General features: G+C 42.6%; 1 protein-coding gene across 2 annotated transcripts in view; it reads left to right on the plus strand.

Annotated features, from left to right (window-relative positions):
* The window catches only part of CCDC91 (coiled-coil domain containing 91), a 97,432-nt gene that overhangs the window by 31,345 nt on the left and 45,723 nt on the right, over positions 1-20,364 (plus strand). For both annotated transcript variants that reach the window (XM_063308359.1, XM_063308358.1), the window contains one exon: positions 9,172-9,249. In XM_063308359.1, the coding sequence (XP_063164429.1) occupies positions 9,172-9,249 (78 nt within the window). The remainder of the gene's footprint in view (positions 1-9,171; positions 9,250-20,364) is intronic.

Genomic DNA, 20,364 nt, shown 5'->3' on the forward strand with positions numbered 1-20,364 from the left:
GATGGCTGAATGGTTAATAAAAGTTCTTAACAATAGGCTGTAATCATTTGGATAGTGCTTCAGATTGTCAACACATTTTCATTCTGTCACTACTTAAACTGTGTTAATGTAAGAATGCTCTAATACCCAGCTGACAGATCTATTAATCTTCCATTGCACAATAACAACTTGTCTGTTTTTCTAACACTTCTATTACAACAGAGATTTAGAATCACCTTTTTCAAACTATAGTCTACTTGGCATAAATATAATACTGAGCTTGTTATACTTCCCTCTTTAGACAACAAAATATTGATGGATCTTCTGCCTTGAGCATTTTTGAATGTGTCTGAACTTGGAAAGAAAAAGTACAGTGTTTTCAGTAAAATTCAGAGCAATATATATGAGCTGTGTTTCACAACCCCAGCTCTGTGAAAGTACCCCAAGCATCATAAGGTGCTAATTGCCTAACTATAGCATTGAAGGATCCCCCATGTAGAACATCTGGGCTTTATATGCAACAAATACATTGAATAATAAAAGGAGGGTGGGTGTTTTTTGCATCACTACAGTTAATACTCATTTTGATTTTAAAAGAAGATGAATAGGAATGGAAACAATTCTTTGTCAGTGTTCCAGCTGGAGTATATATTTCAGCTCTTATAGAAAGAAATTCCTTTTGGTTACATAGCTTCACCCACTAATTTCAAAATTAAATATACATTCATCCATACCCATCACACTGTCCCCTTGGGGGGTGGGGGGTAAGTGTTGTTAAACAGATTGCAGAAAAAGAATAAGAAATAGTAAGACAAATTAAAGGCCTGAGATATGAAAAAGAAGAAATGTAGTTAAAATTAGTTTGCTGCAATACATTCACTATACATTTCCATACCTTTTGATGCTTGCAAACTATCCTTGCCTCTATATTGTTTTCATAAAAACTTCTCATCTCTCTCCTTAAGGAACTCATTGATTCCATCCAACCATGACTTCCTTGGTTTTTCCCTTCCACTCCAACCGATCACTCTTCCTTCATATGTTTTGCAACTTGATTCTCATTCATTCTTTCTACATGGCCAAGCTATCAACATCCTTCTCTCACAGCGGCCACTCACTCTTAAGTTCGGTCTTCATCCATTCAGCACCCATGTATCCTTGATCCTATCTCTTCTTGTTTTATCACACATTCTTCCTATGTATCCCATTCCCACTGCTTTCAACTTACTATTATGAGTCTCACTTCCATAAAACCAAGTGGGCAAAAGCAAACAGCCATTTTCACATCTTTTATCAATAGTTCTTTGCAGGAGACCACACTCTACCCACTAATTTTTAAACTTCATTTGCACATCTTTACATCTGAATACACATCCATTTTTGCATCTTTAATAAATGTTCTCTGAAGGTGCATAAATTCATCAACTTGCTGTAAATTGCTTTAAAAAGCATAAGCATTCAGTTAAAAGCTACATGTCAACCTTAGATTGTTCTGTTACTTTTTGAGATTATCAGAATTCCTTAGGATTCAGCAACACCACTTTAAAGTTAATACACCCTCTTAACCACAACGAAATTGCTAGCAGAAACCTGTTGACACAGACTGCTTTATTACTTTGAACGTATCTGTCAGTATTTAGGTCCAATATTGTGTTAAACAAAACAGTGAACATAACTTGGTCTTTTGGAGGAGGGTGGCATGGGAAAAAAGTGATACCACCTCACTTCTTCCACGTTTTAGGAGATGGATTTTCACTGGTTTTCCTGTGGTCCCTCTGACACAGCTGTAGTTTTGTCACACTGAGCAGAGATGAAGAAGGGTGGTAATTAACAGAAATGTTTCAATAAGAATTTTTGGGTCAAAAACCAAATTGTGTGGAGCTTCTTGGCAGCTCCATGGAGCAGTCTGCCCAACCAAGTATAAGCATGGCTGTACTGGAAACGAAGCACTTTGGCTGATGCCCATGTGATAACGGCCAATTCATTCCCACAACTACATAAGCCACAGTTGGCAGGAGCGACGGGAGATTGGTGGCAGCTTGGAGGAGGAGGAAGGGCTAATGTTGCAGTAGAAGAGAACTCCACATGGAGGAAAGCAAGTTGGCTGGTGTGTGCGCAAAGGTAGTGGAAGTGAACATTTCTCTTTGTCAAAGGTGTGCTGCTGCGTGATGCCCCGCAACACAAAACTGGCTATTAAAGAGGGGCCTCAGACCCATTACACCGCTCCAGAAAAGGGAGAAGATCAGGGCTGAGGTTTCCATTCCACTCAAACTTTATTCACTGAGGCTTCCTTCCCAAATAAGGAGCCTGTGAACATAGGAGTGGGGTCCACTTACATTCCCTGAAAAGGGTTTAAAAAATTGTTGAAGACGAAGGAAGGAGCAAAGAGGGGCAGATTTTGCAGACCTGGATGACTCTGGAGGTCAGTTGTTACTTGGAAAGAACCCTGTCTGCCTGGTGGATTGAAGTTTTTCTGTAACACTTAAAGAGGGACTCTCTTTCTTCTGACTGATGGCTGGCATAACCTCTTTAGAAGTGGAGGGCCACTTGAAGTGGTCCCCCCTGAGCATCTGGATGCTTTTCTGATTGACTTGGGAAATTAGTGGTACTGTCAGTGTCCCAAATCTGGAGGCATTCAGGGTAGTTGACGCTGAGGCTCATAGGCACCCCGCATAGCCAGATCAGTGCCGTGGCTTACTGAGGAATCTGAAGCAGGTGGGACAGCAGTTGGAGCATCATCAGTTGATGATAACAGATCAGCTGAGTCCGGAGTGAAGCCCATCCGAAGCACCAGTGGAAGTTTTATCTTGCTATAGCAAGACCGGCGAAAAGGGCTCCCTTCTCTGCCTCCACTGCATCTACACCGAGCAGGCCGGCACTGCGTTTCCATACTATGTGGTATCTCCTCTAACAAGAGTCAGTTCTGACTGCAGCAGCTTGTAAGCCCTGCAAAGAAAGGAGGGAGGCAGCTGGAACCCTTGATGGTTCGCTGTGAGGCAATTTGGATCATTCTTTGTGATTGGGATTGATCGGATCAGTCTTGAGTTTCAGTTTAGGGGCAGGCAGTAGGGCTGTATCGTTTATCCGGTTCTTTGGAATCTTTTCAGCTTGTAGATCTTGGAGATGTGGGAACGTAGGCAGTCAACGTTACCACCTGCTGATTCAACTGTTGGCCCTCCTGGCAGATTAAATTGGCTAGGGCAGGATTGGTCTCATGATTATGAAAAGGAATTGACACTTACGTGTGAGAGCTCTACAGTTACAACCAGGCTCATTTTCCGGGAAAACTGACGGAGACAGCAGTGGCTTTGCCGCTCAAGATATAGCTGAGCCACACTCATTTTGTGGACCTGTTTCAGCGGCTTTTAGACAAGATCTGATTCTGATCAATCTTTGTTGTGGTCATTGTCCGGCATAAACCCCAAGAAAGGAATACAGTTGATAAAAGGTGTAGAAAAAGACATAGAAGAATCATAGGAGTAAATGGCATAAAGAAGGGGACATAAATGGGTGAGGATTTTACAAAACCTTACGAAAAAGGCATACCAAATGAAGTGTCGTCCACCCTCATTCATACAGAGACAACTATTTTTGCTTTTAAATGGAATAAGAAGCTGGCTCAAGTTCCCCTTGGATAGTTAGGCTCTTGACCTCAAAGCTTTTACCTGTTACATGATTGTATTGCCCTGTGTATGTGTGTGTGTGTGTGTGTGTGTGTGCGAGAATTCTCTATTAGTATTATTTTTAATGGTAATTAGGATCTGGGGCTGCAGGTTTGCATGACCTTTCTCCATGTTTTCTTAGCTACGTTGTGCTTTTGCCATAGTAGAAATCAAAAGAATAAATAAATGCTTTTTCCCCGTCCTCCTTTGTTCAGCCATTTCTTCCATTGCTGCATTTCCATCCGGCTTTGCACCTCCCTTACCTGCCCCTTAATCCATCTCCATCCACCTTTCTTTTTGCTGTTTCTGCTGGAGGAAGATTTGTTGGTGTCTTTGGGAGAGTGGTTTGGGTGTGAGACAGAACTGATTTTATAATTGTTGTACTCTGTTTTACGGGCAATTAGTTTTAATTAGCAGTGGTTGTTTTATATACACAAGAAAGTCCTGGTGTAGTTCTGGCTTGGAGTGTGGCTTCTGGCAAGTCGTATATTGAGCTGTATGTGTATGTCCAGATGGCCCACATGTGTCTTCAGCACTGATGACAGCTGGAGCTGGGGGCCAGCTGGGCCTTGCACTGCATTTTTTTCTGAGTTTGTACCTTCTCCCCATCTTTTTACCCTTGAATGGAGATGAAAGAGATTGTCTCAGATTTAGGGTTGCTTTCCTTTCAGATAAATGTGATATTGGGGAGCAGATCTAGTGTAGCAGAGCCATTCAGATACAAGAATTTGGCTGCTGAAGCCATTTAGCACCTACTGTGGAGAACTGGTCTGACCCAACTAAATGATTTGAGCCATGAAACAGGAAAACGGTTTTCGGCTGTCTTTGATACATCTAGAAAAGTTGATTCTCTTCTGGTGGAGAGAGCTATACCAGCTGCCATGGTGCAAAGAAAAATATTGTTTCCAGTGAATGAGAAAAACTAAGGAGGGAAAAGGCAAGAAAGGTATTCCCTAAATGATTTAAGATCCCTTCTTTTTTCATTCCAGATCATTTGATGGGAACAGTCTCTCATCCAGGACCTAATTCTGGGTGCAGATGCTGAGCTGTAAGAAGTTGCTGGGAGATTTCAGTGTCCATATCAAGGTTGCTTAGTCAAGACTAGCTGGGTTTTTGTGTCTGCTATGACAACGATGGGTATTTTCCAACAGTATTTTGGTTTTTGTCTGGGGCAAAGCGACTCAAGGTGAAGTGACTGCAACTATTGTGGAAAGAGTCCTCTGTGGACAGATTTAGAAGAGCTGCTGTGGGTACACTTGGAAGAGTCACCTCTGTTGAAGAGAGGAATGTCAGCTTAAGTGGGAACGGAGGATATATTTTGAGAAACCGAGGCTGAGTTCTTGGTGTTCTCTGAGAACATTGTTCTTTTCCTGCAGATCTGTCATTACCACACTAAGCAACATTATCGGAGCGTGATAGGGATGTTACCTAGCTTGGTAATGAGACGTCTTCAGAAAAACACCCAAGCTCAGAGGACATCAAGAACCCAATAGGTTGACCCTGAGCTTCACATATTCTCTACAAATTGAAACTACAGTATATTATTATTTTTCCCCCCGTGCCTCCATTATGTCTGCACAGGGGACTGGTGTTGCTTTTACATACTGTGTCACATGTAACTACCCAGAGGTACTAGTACTGGGCAGGTCTTCCTGATGCGTAACAGCAAATAATGGTTTGTAGTCCCTTTACCACAAGGAAAGAGTGGGATTCCATGGTTGTTCCTTCCTTTTGGTGAAGGGAGAGGAAATTGCCATACCGTTGCTAGTGACTTCACTTTCTTTCCCAAGAGAAGGAGTAGGTTTGTGTGCATGTGTGCAAGGGTATACATTGGGTCCTGGCATGCACATGTGTACCTGACAGGGCTGTGTTGCCAACCTCCACATTCACATCTAGAACATACTGAATTGCAGTTATTTCAGTTACACTTAGTTCTCCTTAAATTGGAGGCATGCTGCATTTTTACAATAGCCTTGAGTTAGCCTCGTGCGTCACATATAATTGATTGTAATTCCTTCCAGCAAATTGCTGTGCTAACAATCATTTCCAAGATTTCTTGCTCAGCAGAAAGTGTATTTTTCAGGCCAGTGCTGAATTGCTTGGTAAAAATAGTTTCACAAGTAGGTAGGGCGATTTCTTTGAAAGCAACCTTTGTACTTAGCTACTGTACATCATGATGTTTAAGCATCATATAGACTGAGTTATGCATCAGTTAGAGAGAGTAGCTCAGGCCATTCTGGACTGGACTGGACAGGGAGGAATATGAAATACTTAATTAGATTGATTATGGTTGATATTGTTGAATTTGGCGTTAAGAGCCACAATATTGTCACTTCCTTAGTTGTTAGATAGGATTTAAATAAGAGGCTGCTTAATAACAGAAGAAATCTAGAAGTTGTTCTTCATTGTCTCATTGAAGTTTCCCAAAACGATTCTTCACTGGGCATCTCTGAAGATTTCAAGAGTATGAATGGACCAAAACTGAACTATTAGACCCTCTCGGACTGAGAAGCTGAGCTTAAAAAATTTGCCAAACTTTGTCCCCCCCACCCAAGCCATTGCAGTAAACAAAAACTTCATTTCAGACTTGATTGCAGCTTGTATGAGCAATCTGGGGGTTATTTAAATTCAGTAGGGAAGGATTAATTGTTTCTGACTATCTATAAAAGTCTTTAGCTGGAATTATTTGGAGCTTTTTTTAAAGTCTTTGCCTTTTGGGTGCATATATGTCATGCTGTGTGTGAAAAAGTATATGGGGATTTTGTGTGCATGGTAGATTAGTATGTCCATACAAGGGGTTTTGAGGCAGGGATGAGGAGGAGAAAGAATAAATTGGATTAATCCCACACGTGCCATTTTAGCTGGTGGCATGATGACACTTTTGGCCACTAGAAAGTAAGTCAGAAGAGATTTCAGCTCTTGGGCCAAAGAAAGTTTTATAACCCGTTGAAGGCCTCAGTCAGGGAAACATTGCTCCTTTCTCCCGAGAAAGCGAAGATTGGCAGTATGAGGATTTTCTAATAAAGGGTCTTCTCTTAAACTTCAATAATTTTATTTTAACAGCTCTCATGACAGCTTATTATTTCATTATCACCTCAGCCTTTGGAATTTTGCTCAGACTCACATATTATCTCTAATGATGTTTACAGCCAAGCTTCAGGATGGAGATTTCCTAGATCTAACCTTAGCAAATGCTTTACAAGATTGCAGCTGTCAGATAAATCCCCCTGTGGCCATTTTAATTATGATTCACTCAACACCCTTTCAGGAATGTTTGCCTTCCCTGATAAACAGAGAACTACGCTGCACTGTGTTAATCCAGTGAAAGGTGGAGACCAGCTCTGACTACTTATTTTCCCAAATTGCAGACATTTAAGCCTCCTATTAGGAAGTTGTCCTATGCACTGAGCTCACTTTTGTGCAGTTGCTGATTCTTATGACCTAGATCTTGATGTCCTTCACGTACAACTTGGGTGTCCAGTGTTTAGGCCTGGTGAAGATCTGGTCTGGGTAATGAGAACAGGCAGAACCTGCATATCTAACCAAAGATTAAGAACCAGAATCAGGAAATAAGGCCTGTCTGAGATGAGTCCTTCAGAATCCTGGACGAATTCAGGGGAGCAGACAATTTTTTTTTCCTGAAAAGTGCTTGGTAGTCATGATCAATTTTTATTATGATCATAGACCAGTATAAGGTGCGGGGAAGGAATTCAGTAATAAAGAAAGACAAAGGAGCATAGTGGTATAAAAGGGCATGGGCAGCATAAAATAAATAAATAAATAAATATTTATCTGTCCATCCATCCATCATCTATCTAGTTGAGTGTAAGTAAGATTAAAAGACCATAAGATGCTAAACACTCTGTGGTGTCAAACTAGAGACACATTGAGTGGTCTTGAGAACATTGAGATTGTCTGGGACAACACCTACAGTATGTAAGGTCACAACCTCTTGGATTTTGGATTTTCAGAAGATGTAGTAGCCATCTGACATAGAGACTCACACTGTATTGCAGAGGAGAAAAATGGGGTTGCCTTGAAGAAATGGCTTTTGAATAGTGAACTGTGCTATCACCCAAGTCCACCTTCTGCCTTCATTATTGGTGGCTATGTTTTAGGGCTTGGCACTTCCACCATTGAGCAGAAAGAAAGGAATAGTAAGATACTTTTCCTTTGAAGTGTGAGATCAGTGATTAGCTTCCTAGAAGAGGTCTCTTGCAGAAGGCCTAAAAAATTTCAGATGTGTTGTAAGCAGATCTAGGGCCAGGGCGTCCCTGGCAGGCTGAGGTTTCATAAAAATAAAAAAGAGGTGTGTTGAGATCTCATGATGCAAGCTCACTCTTGCGTACTTGCATGGGATATCAAGATGCAAGTGCAAAGGGCAAAGCTTGTATTGTAACACACATTCCATCTTTTGAAGCATGACAATACCTAGTTTGGTCAGTGACCAAAAAAAACAGAACACATATAAACCGAATACAGCAGAGAGAGAGGAGAAAATCAACCCGCCAGCCATCCACACAGCCATAAGAAAAGTGAATCAGGTATGAGGATGTCAGTCATGTGCAGGAGTCAATTATTTGGGCACATTCACAGCAACTATACAGAACTTTGCTACACTATAGGTGATAGCACTATTCTTGTCTGATAAGAGGAAGTTGACACAAAGTTCCTCAGGGTAATTTTGTGTCCGTAGCAAGAGAAGGAAGATAAGTCTTCTTCAGGTCTCATTGTAGAAGGAGCTGTGCAGCAGCATGTGGAGAATAGACTCAACAGAACCATCACCACTGGCAGGTTCGGTTAATCATGGCGGTTTTATTAAATCTGCCCTCTAAAAGCACTGAGGGTAGAGTATTATATCTAGCTCTGAAGGAGAACCTTCGTTGGGCTGGAGAGATCCCATGCAAGTGTGTGGATATGGTTGGCTGGTTTCCACCTGACATGGTTAAACTGAGTTTGGACAGAATTTGTGATGAGTCCTCTTTCATCCTGGGCTTCAGTGTCTAAAAGCCTTTCTTTAAAAACTGCCCTAGCCTCTTAGCCATCTCCCTATGGATGCCCATGCTGGGAGCCTTACTGCGTGGTCAAACAGCAGTAGCTGGGGGATTCCGGCGATGGGTTGGCATGGGTCCCTTGTCTCTTTAAGTTTCCTATAAGGTTAAAATCTACTTTGGGAATAAGGTGTGCCTTCTGCTAACTCTGGGGAAGGCTGGTATCTAATGAGCTATTTTTCCTCCATGGTTCACATTGGTCTTCACCAAGTCCTAGCTGGCATGAAAGAGAGATCGTGATCAGACTATGAAGTAGGTTCAGCCCCACCTTTCCCCAGCAGCAGCCAACAGGAGCTGTGTCTCTTATCCTCCCATCTTAGAATTAAAACACTTGACCTGGAAGCAGAAGAAGACTTGGTCATGCTTATGCCTCTTGGTTCGAGATAGAAATGTCTGTGACTCCTGTCTGGATTTAGTGGACTGGAAGACGGCTTGACCATGTTTCCTCATTTTTGTCTTTTATATATATTTGCTTCTAGGAGAAACATAAGCTTGAGCTGGAAGATTTAAGAAAAGCTGGACATGAGGCCCTGTCTATTATTGTGGAGGAATTCAAGGTAACGGCTGTGTTATTTTCCAGTGTTTGAATTGGCTTCTAGATCTGTTCCGATTGTGGGATAGTTTTCTTTCTTGTGGGAGGCAAACTAGCAACTTGAATTTTGTTTGTTTGTTTTTGTAGCCACAACCCTAAAGCTGATTCTGTAGGGAGATGGTAAAAAAATGTAAGTGTAAAAGACTTTTTCAGTGATATCTAGCAGATGACCTTTCTGCTGAGAATAATGGAAAGGAAGAAACTTTGCAGGAAATAGCAATGATTTACCTGGAGTGGTCCAGTTGACCACCTGCTACTTCAATCTTCTTTTACAGAAGAAGACTGTTTTCCCTTGCACCAAGATGGTGGATTGGACTGGGGATAGAATCCTGGACCAATCTGTCCTTTTTTCAATTCTCGGTGTAAAAAATTGAGCAAGAATACTGACCACTTTGAACATGTGGTCACTTCTGAACCCCAGGGATTTGGGAAATAAAACTAACTATTTAGCCCAGCTTTTTATTATGGTCACTGACCAGTACAAACTTAATTGCTTGAGTCTATACAGTCTGGCATTTAACTGCTTTAGTCATCATTGTGGAGAATGGGGCAGAACAAAAGTATAGTTTTTTCAGTAGCATGGACCATGGTGTGCTTTTGCACTGGCTCTGTTGATTCCTGAGGACTAAATCATTGAAAGTGATGCTGGGAAACTGCTGTTTCACCACTTGGCCTCCAGCCTGCGGGGAATCACACTGTGTCATATCTGCATGAATGGTTATCTGGGAATTGAGCTGAAGGGACATCAGGCGATGAGTCATACAGCTCTCCTCTGCCTTTTCTCTAATCTCAGGAGGATGCAAAGGAGAAAGTTGCTATCTGGCCATACTTTGGGAATGGACAAGTTAAAACATAATCCCGATGTGAGGAAAGGTGCGATTGGTTAGAGATTCTGGTTATCTTTACAAGCTGTGCAACTCTCCCTCAAGAGGAGTTTACTGACTCCAGTATTCTCTTGGATGGTCTAGAAGTGGCATTTCCCAGGAGCAACTTCCATCAACTTTGCCCTTTGCCAGTTGCAAGCACTGCTGAACTCAGACCTGCTCCATAGCCACATTTGCTCATCTCTAGAGAGAAGTTACAAGGCTTTCTTCTTGCCCATAAAAATAGCCCCAGTCCTATCCAGTGGTCAGAGCATACAGTTTCGATCTTGGTTTTACTATGCTGGCTATCCATTTGTTTTTGTGAACAGAATAATGACTCCCTGTGTATTTTCTCTGCGTGCTTCCTCTTCTGACCCAAAATGTGATTGCTGGATTTCCATACTCTGTTTTGATACAAGAGTAACATATATTTACACTGCCTATGTCCTAATTCCAGAGTTAAGGAAGGATTTACAAGATTAAGGAGTCTGGACTCCGCCCAGAGTCCCTCTTTTGAGGGAGATGGACGGTGATGAAATTTAATAAATAAGTTAATGCCAATCTCTCTCTCTCCCTCTCCCTCTCCCTCTCCCTCTCCCTCTCTCTCTCTCTCTCTCTCTCAGATGACCTGGCAATGGGCCTTTCTCTAGCTGGTAGCTTAGCAAATCTTATTTTGCATCGTCTTCTGGCACCCCAACAAGTCCTCTTATAATGGGCTGTGAGAATGACCTTGAGGAATAGGGGAAGAGCTGCAGCCAAGGCAATGGTCAGTTAAGAGAAATCCAAAGCAGGAATGAAATTTGAGAAAATATCTCGGACTTGACCCTCCCTAGATCTCTTTAGGGTAAAGGCAGGGAGAAGGGAGGCCCATTCAGATTTGCAAGATTGATGTCAGCCCTCTGCAGTCGACTACCCTGGAGCCCCAGAGTCACGAATACTAAATCTTCTTTTATTTCAGGGTGACAGGAACAGAACTTTGCAACTCTGAGGGTGCCTCTGCCTTGGCTGCAGCTCTTCCTCCAGTTCCTGAAGGTTGTTCTCACAGCCCATTCCACCTCTCTGGTGGTTAGTTACTTCCCTTGGCATTCTTCACCCTCTTCTGGTCTTCAGTGCACTTCTTCAGATTGTGCCCAATGACTCACCTTAGCAGTGCAAACGCTGTCCAGTCCAAACCAGGTTTTCCAGCCCATTGTGCCTTACTAAAACCAGCAACCTGCCTGCTCCACTTAAGCTGCCAGCCATTTCCCATACCTCCATTCCAGTCTTTTCTGTAGCATTTTTTTTAAGACCTTAAGGAAGCCTGGATGTGTGACAAGCTGAACAAAAGCCACAGGGGTCACAGTAACACTTTCCAAATACCTGAAAGGATGTCACACAGAAGAAGGTCAAGATCTGTTCTGTCATGTTCCAGATTATAGGACCCAGAATAATGGATTTAAGTTTCAGGGATATTTGGAAAAAAATTCCTAACAATAAGAAGAGCTTGGCCATGGAACCAGTGACCCAGAGAGGTGGTGGTCAAGGGGAGGCTTGAAATGGGGTTGCGGGTCCCTTCCCACCCCAGAACTCCATGTTGCATTTGGTGCTGCTGTGATCCTTAATGCCAGTCAGCTGGTACAGGGGTGTCTAAGAGCTACCTGAATTTTAAGGCCAATGTCAGAATCCTGATGCTCATTTCTATGGCCATCTGTTTAAAAATGTGGTCCTCCGTGAGGTAAACATGCGTTCATCATGACTGTACCAAGATAGTTGAAACAGTACAGAACATTCTGCTCTGGTTATGCCCCTATTTACTCTTTCCATCCTATCATCCTGTTCATGATACAGTACCAAATTATTAAAACAGTCCACAGTAATTCTTTGGGAGGGCTGCCAGTCTTCAGATGATTTATTGGAGAGAGCCCTTGCAGAATCTTCTCTGAGTGAACATTCCCCCGCTGCCTTAGTCTGAAGAGTTTGTATTGAGGAGTCAGGGCTGGCACTGGATTTTGGCGGACCCTGCCAGGTTATTTAGGGTAATACACTGCTTGATCGCTCTGGCAATCATTCTGCTGTTGCAAAAGTCCGCTTCCACCTCCTCATCTGTAAGCAGGTTGCCCAGCAGCAGCAGCAGTAGCAGTAGCACAGTATGATGGTTTGGGAGCCAAGCAGGGTGAGGTTGCCTACAGATGAGGGCAGGCGAGAAACAGACTGGCAACTGCAAGACTGTGCTTCCACATGGGGAAAGCCCAGGTAGACTCAGCCAGTGTGTCTGAAACTGGGGCTGCCAGGGATAGTCTCATCCTAGTGACTCTTTTTATCCACCTTCCTTGGTCTCATTCAGTATCAAGTTATTCAGTCAGATGCTTCCCTTATCTTGGCTCAGAGATTCTAGCATCAATGCATGGAGTCCAGGATATTTTGTCTCTTTCAGATAGGCCCCATTGGTGCATCTTCTTCCATGTCTCTTTGACCAGCTGTCACATACTGTATATTTGATCTCCATTGCTAAGTTCTAGCCCATCCTGCTTTGCTGGATTTCATTTGTAACCCCCCCACCGAAGGTTTTATTTATTTATTTATTTATTTATTTATTTATTTATTTATTTATTTATTTATTTATTTATTTATAAATTTATTCACCGCCCATCTCTCCCCAACCGGGGGACTCTGGGCGGCTTACAATAAAACAAAATTAAAATATAAAACCGTTACAATTAAAAATACAATAAAAATATAATAAAATCTGCATGGCGAAGAGATCTTAATCAGACCTTCAGTGTGGTAGGTCCCTCCGGATCACTTCATGGCGCTAGCCATCCCCAGGTGTAACTATTCGCCCTCCTGTTCCAAGCCTGCCTACAAAACCAGGTCTTTAATCTTTTGCGGAAGTCCAGGAGCGAGGGAGCTTGTCTCACCTCTGGGGGGAGGATGTTCCAAAGGGCGGGAGCTACAGCAGAGAAAGCACGCTTCCGGGACCCCGCCAGATGGAATTCTTTTATAGCTGGGGCCCGTAACATGCCCCCCCTGCATGACCGGGTGGGGCGGGTCGATGTAATGGGGAAGAGGCGGTCCCTCAGGTAACCCGATCCCATGCCATGTAGGGCTTTAAAGGTGATAACCAACACCTTGAATTGGACCCGGAAGCAAACTGGGACCCAGTGCAGCTCACGCAGCAAAGGTGTTATGTGTGCAAATCTTGGAGCACCCAAGATTGTCCGCGCAGCCGCATTCTGGACCGGCTGTAGCTTCCGGATATTTTTCAAGGGTGGCCCCATGTAGAGCGCATTACAGTAGTCTATATGGGAGATAACCAGGGCATGAGTGACTGTTCGGAGGTTGATCTGTTGAGAATTGTATGTTATTTCTTTTTTGTAGTTCTGAGTACTTTTTTATTTTAACAGTCAGTAGACAGGTTCTGTTTCAGATAAGGCAGGATGTCGCCTTTGGCTAGTCCCAAATAATTTCAGTATGTGGGAAATTTAAACCACTCCTTCCGGTGCCAGTATCTCACCTTTACATTGATGCCTGCAGCTCTGCCTATGAACCATGTCCTTATAGGTAGAACATGTAAGAACCCTTGGTGGTGCCTTTAGAAGTCCAGAAGATAATCCTTTGCTGCAGAACGTCAGCTCACAAAAGCATATGCCTTTTAATAAAATTGGTTAGTCGGAAAAGGTGCTACTACATTCCTGATTTTTTGCCACCACACACTAAGGCAGCTCTCCTCTTACAATGCTACACAAATCCTAAACTGCTGCTAATATAGTTCACTGACATATTTATTTCCACCTATGTACAGAATGTAACATGAGGACAATCAGGACATGGCTGAATGGGTTTTATCTCTGGTTATATAATGCTTTTGTTTGTTGTTTGTTTTTGCCTGGTAAGTGCCTAGACAAGTCCCTGCAGTTTTCTTGGCAAGATTTCAGGAGTGGTTTGCCATTGCCCCCTTCTCAGGGCTGGGAGAGAGTGACTGGCCCAAGGTCCCCCAGCTGGCTTCGTGCCCAAGGCAGGACTAGAACACACGGTCTCCCGGTTTCTAGTCCCGTGCCTTAACCACTACATCAAACTGGCTGTCTTATATAACGTTATTGTTACTGTATTATATCAGTTTCATTTATAATGTAATATTGATTGATTGATTATGCACCATCAAGTTGGTGTTGACTCTTAGCAACCACAGCACTGTAACTGTAACTGAGTCTGTCCATCTTGCTGCTGGTCTTCTCTTTCCTTCCACCTTTCCCACTATTAGGGACTTCGCATAAGGGAGCCAGGTCTTCACATAACATGTCCAAAATAAAATAATTTGAGCCTGGTCATTTGTGCCTCGAGTGAGAGCTCTGGGCTGGTTTGTTCAGTGATCCATCGGTTTGTTTTCTCGGCTGTCCGTGGTATTCTCAGGAGTCTTCTCCAACTCCAAACTTCAAAGGCATCAATTCTCCTCCTATCTGGCTTCTTCAAAGTCCCAACTTTTGCTTCCATAGAGCGTCACAAGGAACACCGTGGCTTGCGTGATTCTGATCTTTGTAGACAGGGAGACATCGTGGCATTTGAATATCTTTTCCGAGGCCTTCCTGGCTGTCCTACCGAGTGCCAGTCTGCAGCGTATTTCCTGACTGCTGGTTCTTCTTTGAAAATGATGAGGGAGCAAATCAAGTCAATTATGTGGAAGGAATCTTGCTGTATGTCGCCTAAGACAGAACAAGAAACTCTCGTGGTGCGTATGAAAGATTCGGATGGAGAATGCATTGTAGCAATAAGGAACATACGTACTCCACTATAAACCGTAGGGTCCCTTTTCATAATCCCTTGAAAGTAAATTGTTATGTGGGATGGGAAAGACATTCACGTTCAATAAACCTGGTCCAAAGCCTCCTTGGATATATGAAACCAGCTGTGAAGTTATTTGGATTCTACCTATACTTTCATTTGAAACATCTTGATGCCAAATCCAGAACCCACTATAATGGCACATTTTAGGCTTACTTTGTATAGAAGATGCTGTTTTCATAGCTTTATTCCACATAAGGCTTTCGTTTCCATCATTAATAATTTTTGTGAAGAATTTTCCAAAGGAAATACTAGCTGAGCTGAAGTTCAAAGTACTAACATGTCTAAAAGCTTTAGTAACATGTCTAAATAAGAGTGGAAAAAGTTCAGAAAATTCAAGTGAACATCTTGTTTTTATTTATCCCACTTAAAACCAAGTTCACACACACACACACACTCGTTCACACACACACTCATACACACACACACACACAAAATCCCAGTTTGGCTCATTTGTACTTGCATTTGCTAAAAATAACAGAAAAACCCTTCTTAAAATATGCTCAGCTCTGTATCTGCTTCCACCTCAAAGTCATCCCACTTCACCCTCAGTCAGAGATAAGAGACTTACCTTAGCACAAGGTTTCACACGTGCATTGCACAAGGCGGGTTTTGTTGACCCCCTCGCCCCCACTTGGAAGATCGTTCCAGTTAGTTTGGGCTTTTGATGTGGAATCCACAAGACAGTCCCCCCTTTCTGTTTCCTGCGCTCTTCTTGGCTGCATCTTTGGAACCAATCAAGACGTCAAGAATTATGGACTTTCCACTCACATGGGATAGCCAAAAAATTATCATCCAAGACTGGAAGGAGGAATCTACATCTGATTATCAGTTCTGGACTGCTGATTAGTAGTTTGTTGGGCAACATTCAACTTACACTCTTCTTTTTCCAGCAAAGGGGAGAAGAAGATGGCTTTACTTCTTCTGTTCATTGGTGAAAAGACCTCCTGACGATGCCGTGTGGGACAACGAATGCAAGCTGACATTTTGGGCTGCTTCAGGCAGAATTAAAACCACGGTTGGCCACTATAAACTTACTTCTTTGTAGCTAGGCTGGGTTCTGTGGACTGGGATGCCCATCACCAATTGCAAATCTCTGCATAGATACAGTCGATTAACCGCCTCCCTATTTAATCGATTTAGATGCTTATGCATGTCTGTTGCTGCTCTAATAATTCTGGAGAAATTTCAGTTAAGTCGTGCCAGGGGTGGAGGAAGGCAAGACGGTCAAACTGCTGTAAAACGGTTCTGGCTTTTGCATCGTGTACCTTGTGGCTATTTGGATCCGGCAGGGAGAGTCTTAAATAGTTGGCGTGCCTCCTTAAAGGTTATAGATTGATGAACGTCCTGCTCAAGTCCAGCTTTTAAGATTTCTGCTTGATTTATAATTACAGATTAATTGATGGAAGAAATAGCATCAATATCTTTGGACTTATCTTTTGGTCTCTCTGCTGCTGTTCTGTTCCTAGAAGTAATTTAGAAGTGCAGTGTTTAAACCAGAAAGGAGTCACACTTGTTTGAGTTATTGGTTACTGGGTGTGTTTAAAAAGCTTTTAAGAATGTTTTGTGGGTAGGCTCCTAATGTTCCACTGAGTTCCACTGCTGTTTAACCTTTTTCTTCTTGAAAGAAAAGCTGAGCTGTGCTCAGGGGGCGTTCTGGGAGGGGGATCCACATAAAAAGGGGCGGGGCTTTGATTGCACCGTGGCAGCCGCCATCTTGGATTTTGGGATGCTTCTGACTTTTCCCTTGCTGGCATTCCATACGGATATTTTATTTTCCTTCCTGAAAACAGGGCATTAAATTAAATTAAATTAAAATTAATTGACCTACTTTCTCAGAATTCCTCTTAGAACTGAACTTTGAAAAGAGAGTTTATTGGGATAAACTTTTTTTTAACCCTTGCTTTGTCCCCCTCGAAAATTAATACAGCTTTTTAGAAAATTAAATAGTATGGGTGAATTTTCACAGCGTGCTTTGCTTGCTTGGTGGTGAAGAGCTGGTTTATTTTGAATGAAGATGGTTGTTTACAGCATTTTGGATAAAGAGTTAAATTTGTCAGTGAACGAAAACTTGTTTCCCGTTCCCATGAATTATGGTTATTCTAGGCGGATAGACTTGACCTTGACTGGGTATTTTGGTTTTTTCAAAATCTCAGATGTATTTCCTTTTTTAAAAGGGTAGCAAACTCTGATAAATATGAAATACAGTAATCATCTGCACTGTACAGATATTTAATTTCCGACAGTAACCAGTCTCTAGAATCTCGCAAGTACATGAAACTGCTCTAAGTTGTCCTGATGTTTGAACATGGATGTTCTATTCAATTATTTCATGAAGTCGCTAATCCTTGTCCAAAGTGTATTGTCTGTCATTCATCGCCACAACTTGTGATGGTGAATTTGATCTTTGTTCATCAAGGTGTGAAGAACTACATTTAGTCAGTTGCAAGCTATTTTTTTAACATACGGATCTCTCTCTCGCTCTCTCCCTCCCTCCCTCCATATGTATCTCCATCTCCATCTCCATCTCCATCTCCATCTCCATCTCCATCTCCATCTCCATCTCCATCTCCATCTCCATCTCCATCTCTCTCTCTCTCTCTCTATCTATATATATATATATATATATCCAACTACCTACTACAGATTTTAAGTTCCTGGTTACCTTTGTCTTTTTAATTTTAATTCCTTTTATTCTACAGCGTTTAACATCAGAGATGCGGTTGATTTCCTCCTCCTTAATCTGCTAGCCAAGTTAATTCCTAACTGGCTTCTTCTTTGAGCCGAATAAAATATCTCATTAGGTGCAGTGTGGCATCTGGTCTTTCACAGATGATTTTGTCAGACTGTAATGTCCATGAGGTTAGGGTGAAGGTGAACCTACTTCTGTTTGGATCCATTTTTCCCTCTACTTCTCAGCTCCAGACGAGGTGGAGGAACAGGTGATTGGCCCACTCCCCTCCTTAGTGCAGGCATCCAAACTAACATAAAAACCAACTACAGGAAATAGCACCCTGGGTTTTTTTTTCCCCTGAGACTGAGACAAAGCAGGACCCTTTTAAGGAACATGGAATTCTGAGAATCTCAAGTCCAGTGATGGACTTGTTTTGTAACTAATGTTGTGTTCTGCATTATGCAGATCACACACATGTGGCTACAGTACCAAAGAGGTTTCCATCAGTTGTAAAATCCTTGAATGACAGAATGGGAAAGGGCCCTTCCAGCCCAAGAATCCAAGCTAAGGCACCCTTGACAGACCATTGTCCACACACACCCACACACACACCATGCACATCATCCTTGAGCTGCTTTTATTGTTGTATTGTTGTATTGTTCTGTGCGTGTTTCTCTGTGAACAGCCCAAAGTCACTGGGAGTTGGGCAGTGTAAAGCAAATAAATAAAATAAAACATCAGTGATGTCCCTGATGCCCACCTCTCGAGGTCCCTGGTCCCACTGCCAAACTGCTTATTTTCAGAATCTGCTTTTTGTAACTTAAACCTGTTATTCTGTGTCTGGAATGTGTGTTACAAGTCTTGGGCTTCTTCATGGGGACCTCCTTTCAGGTACAATATTTACAGTGTTCTTATTAGCAGCTGCTTTGAAGTCTACCAATTTTTTAATGTTGCTTCCTGCTCAAGGATTGATTGGGTTGATATGGCTATTACAGGTTTTCATCCAACTTCAGTCCTAGAACTAGTCGGAAAGGATAGGTTTTCTTGGCAGATTTGTTTTGGAAGAGCTGTTTTGACATTTCAAGAATTTGAGACTATCATTCATAGGTGCTACTTCACTGAAAGGGTTTGACTTCGGAATGGGGAACGCCTGGCTTGAGAAACCAACCATCCAACCATCCAGAAGTTTAAGAAGGTCACACCTCCTTTCCTGGACCCTCAGACCCTTCCCCTTCTTTCATCCCCAAAGAAACACATTTGCTTTTAAATAGCAGCTGCTTAAAAATGTCACTGTGGTGTAAGCAGAGTGTTTTTATGACTGTGTTGGAAAAGGACAATGGGGCCATTCTTCTGGGACAAAAGGAAATGTAGTATGGGAGCATTTCTTTCTCAGCAAGTGAAGAACAATATCTACATCAGCCTGAGATGGTATCAGACATGAGGTACAGCCAGTGTTCGAAAACAAAGATTCAGAAAAGCTGGTCTCACCTTAGAAAATGTCAGACTGACCAAACAGGGAAGACTTTTATGGTAATCTTGGAACGTCCAAAACCTAAGGAGTGATTTAGGATTGAGGGGAATAACACGGACTGCAGTGGAGCATTCCTAAAATGTTTTAATAACATTCATTAAACCAAGTGACTAAGCCAAAGACAGAGCTCTTAAAACCCTTCCTTGAATTATACTTGCTGTTTTCCAGAAATTACAGACAGATTGGAGATCTTCCATTTCCACCATTCTAAAAAAACGGTTCTCAAAGTGGAGTGGAAAATCCTTAGGGTAAGGGGTCTCAAAGTGTTGGATATAAGGGTGCTCTATATCTTATAAAACTAGGGGCTTCTTTGAGTGATGGGCTGCACTTTGGAAAACCAGAAACATTTTGGCCTCCTAAGAGTGCAGAGGAGCGTCCTGCTGACATCAGATGGATGGGGCTAAAAAACGCCAATCTTTTTGGCGGATGGTTTTAACAATGACAGTGATATGGTTAGCCTTATATCCACAGATGTCTAGACAAAGGTGTCATGACATCATCATGTAAATGGAATGATAGCTGTGATGTCACTCCCTCCCCTGCAGATATTCACACCTACTTGGATCTTCGAAACAGGCAAAAAAAAATATGGCCGTCCTAAACATGACTATTTTCCCTGCATATTTTGGCAGCATGATCGCCCCAGGTCCTTGGGGTGGTACAAATTGGGAGCGGTAGGCTACATTGCCCCACTCCTACATTTCACCCTGGATATGGTCTTCTGTCCTGATTTGAGGGTATGTATGGCACAGGGACGCAGTGGCGCTGCGGGTTAAACCGCTGAGCTGTCGATCGGAAGGTCGGCGGTTCGAAACCGCGCGGCGGGGTGAGCTCCCGTTGCTCGTCCCAGCTCCTGCTCACCTAGCAGTTCGAAAACATGCAAATGTGAGTAGATCAATAGGTACCGCTTCGGCGGGAAGGTAACGGCGTTCCGTGAGTCATGCTGGCCACATGACCCGGAAGTGTCCTATGGACGCCAGCTCTAAAGGCTTAGAAACGGAGATGAGCACCGCCCCCTAGAGTCGGACACGTCAAGGGAAACCTTTACCTTTACCTATGGCACAGTGCTGTGGGTAGTCTAAGGTCATCTTATCTGTGGTTTGTTTTTAGCATTTTCATCTGCACTTCAATAAAAGAAAAATAAAGAGCTGACCTCCCACCCCCAAAACTGATACTGAATGCAAGAATGGAAGA

Source organism: Candoia aspera, chromosome 7 (genome assembly GCF_035149785.1).
Source record: "Candoia aspera isolate rCanAsp1 chromosome 7, rCanAsp1.hap2, whole genome shotgun sequence".
NCBI classification, from domain to species: Eukaryota; Metazoa; Chordata; class Lepidosauria; order Squamata; family Boidae; genus Candoia; species Candoia aspera.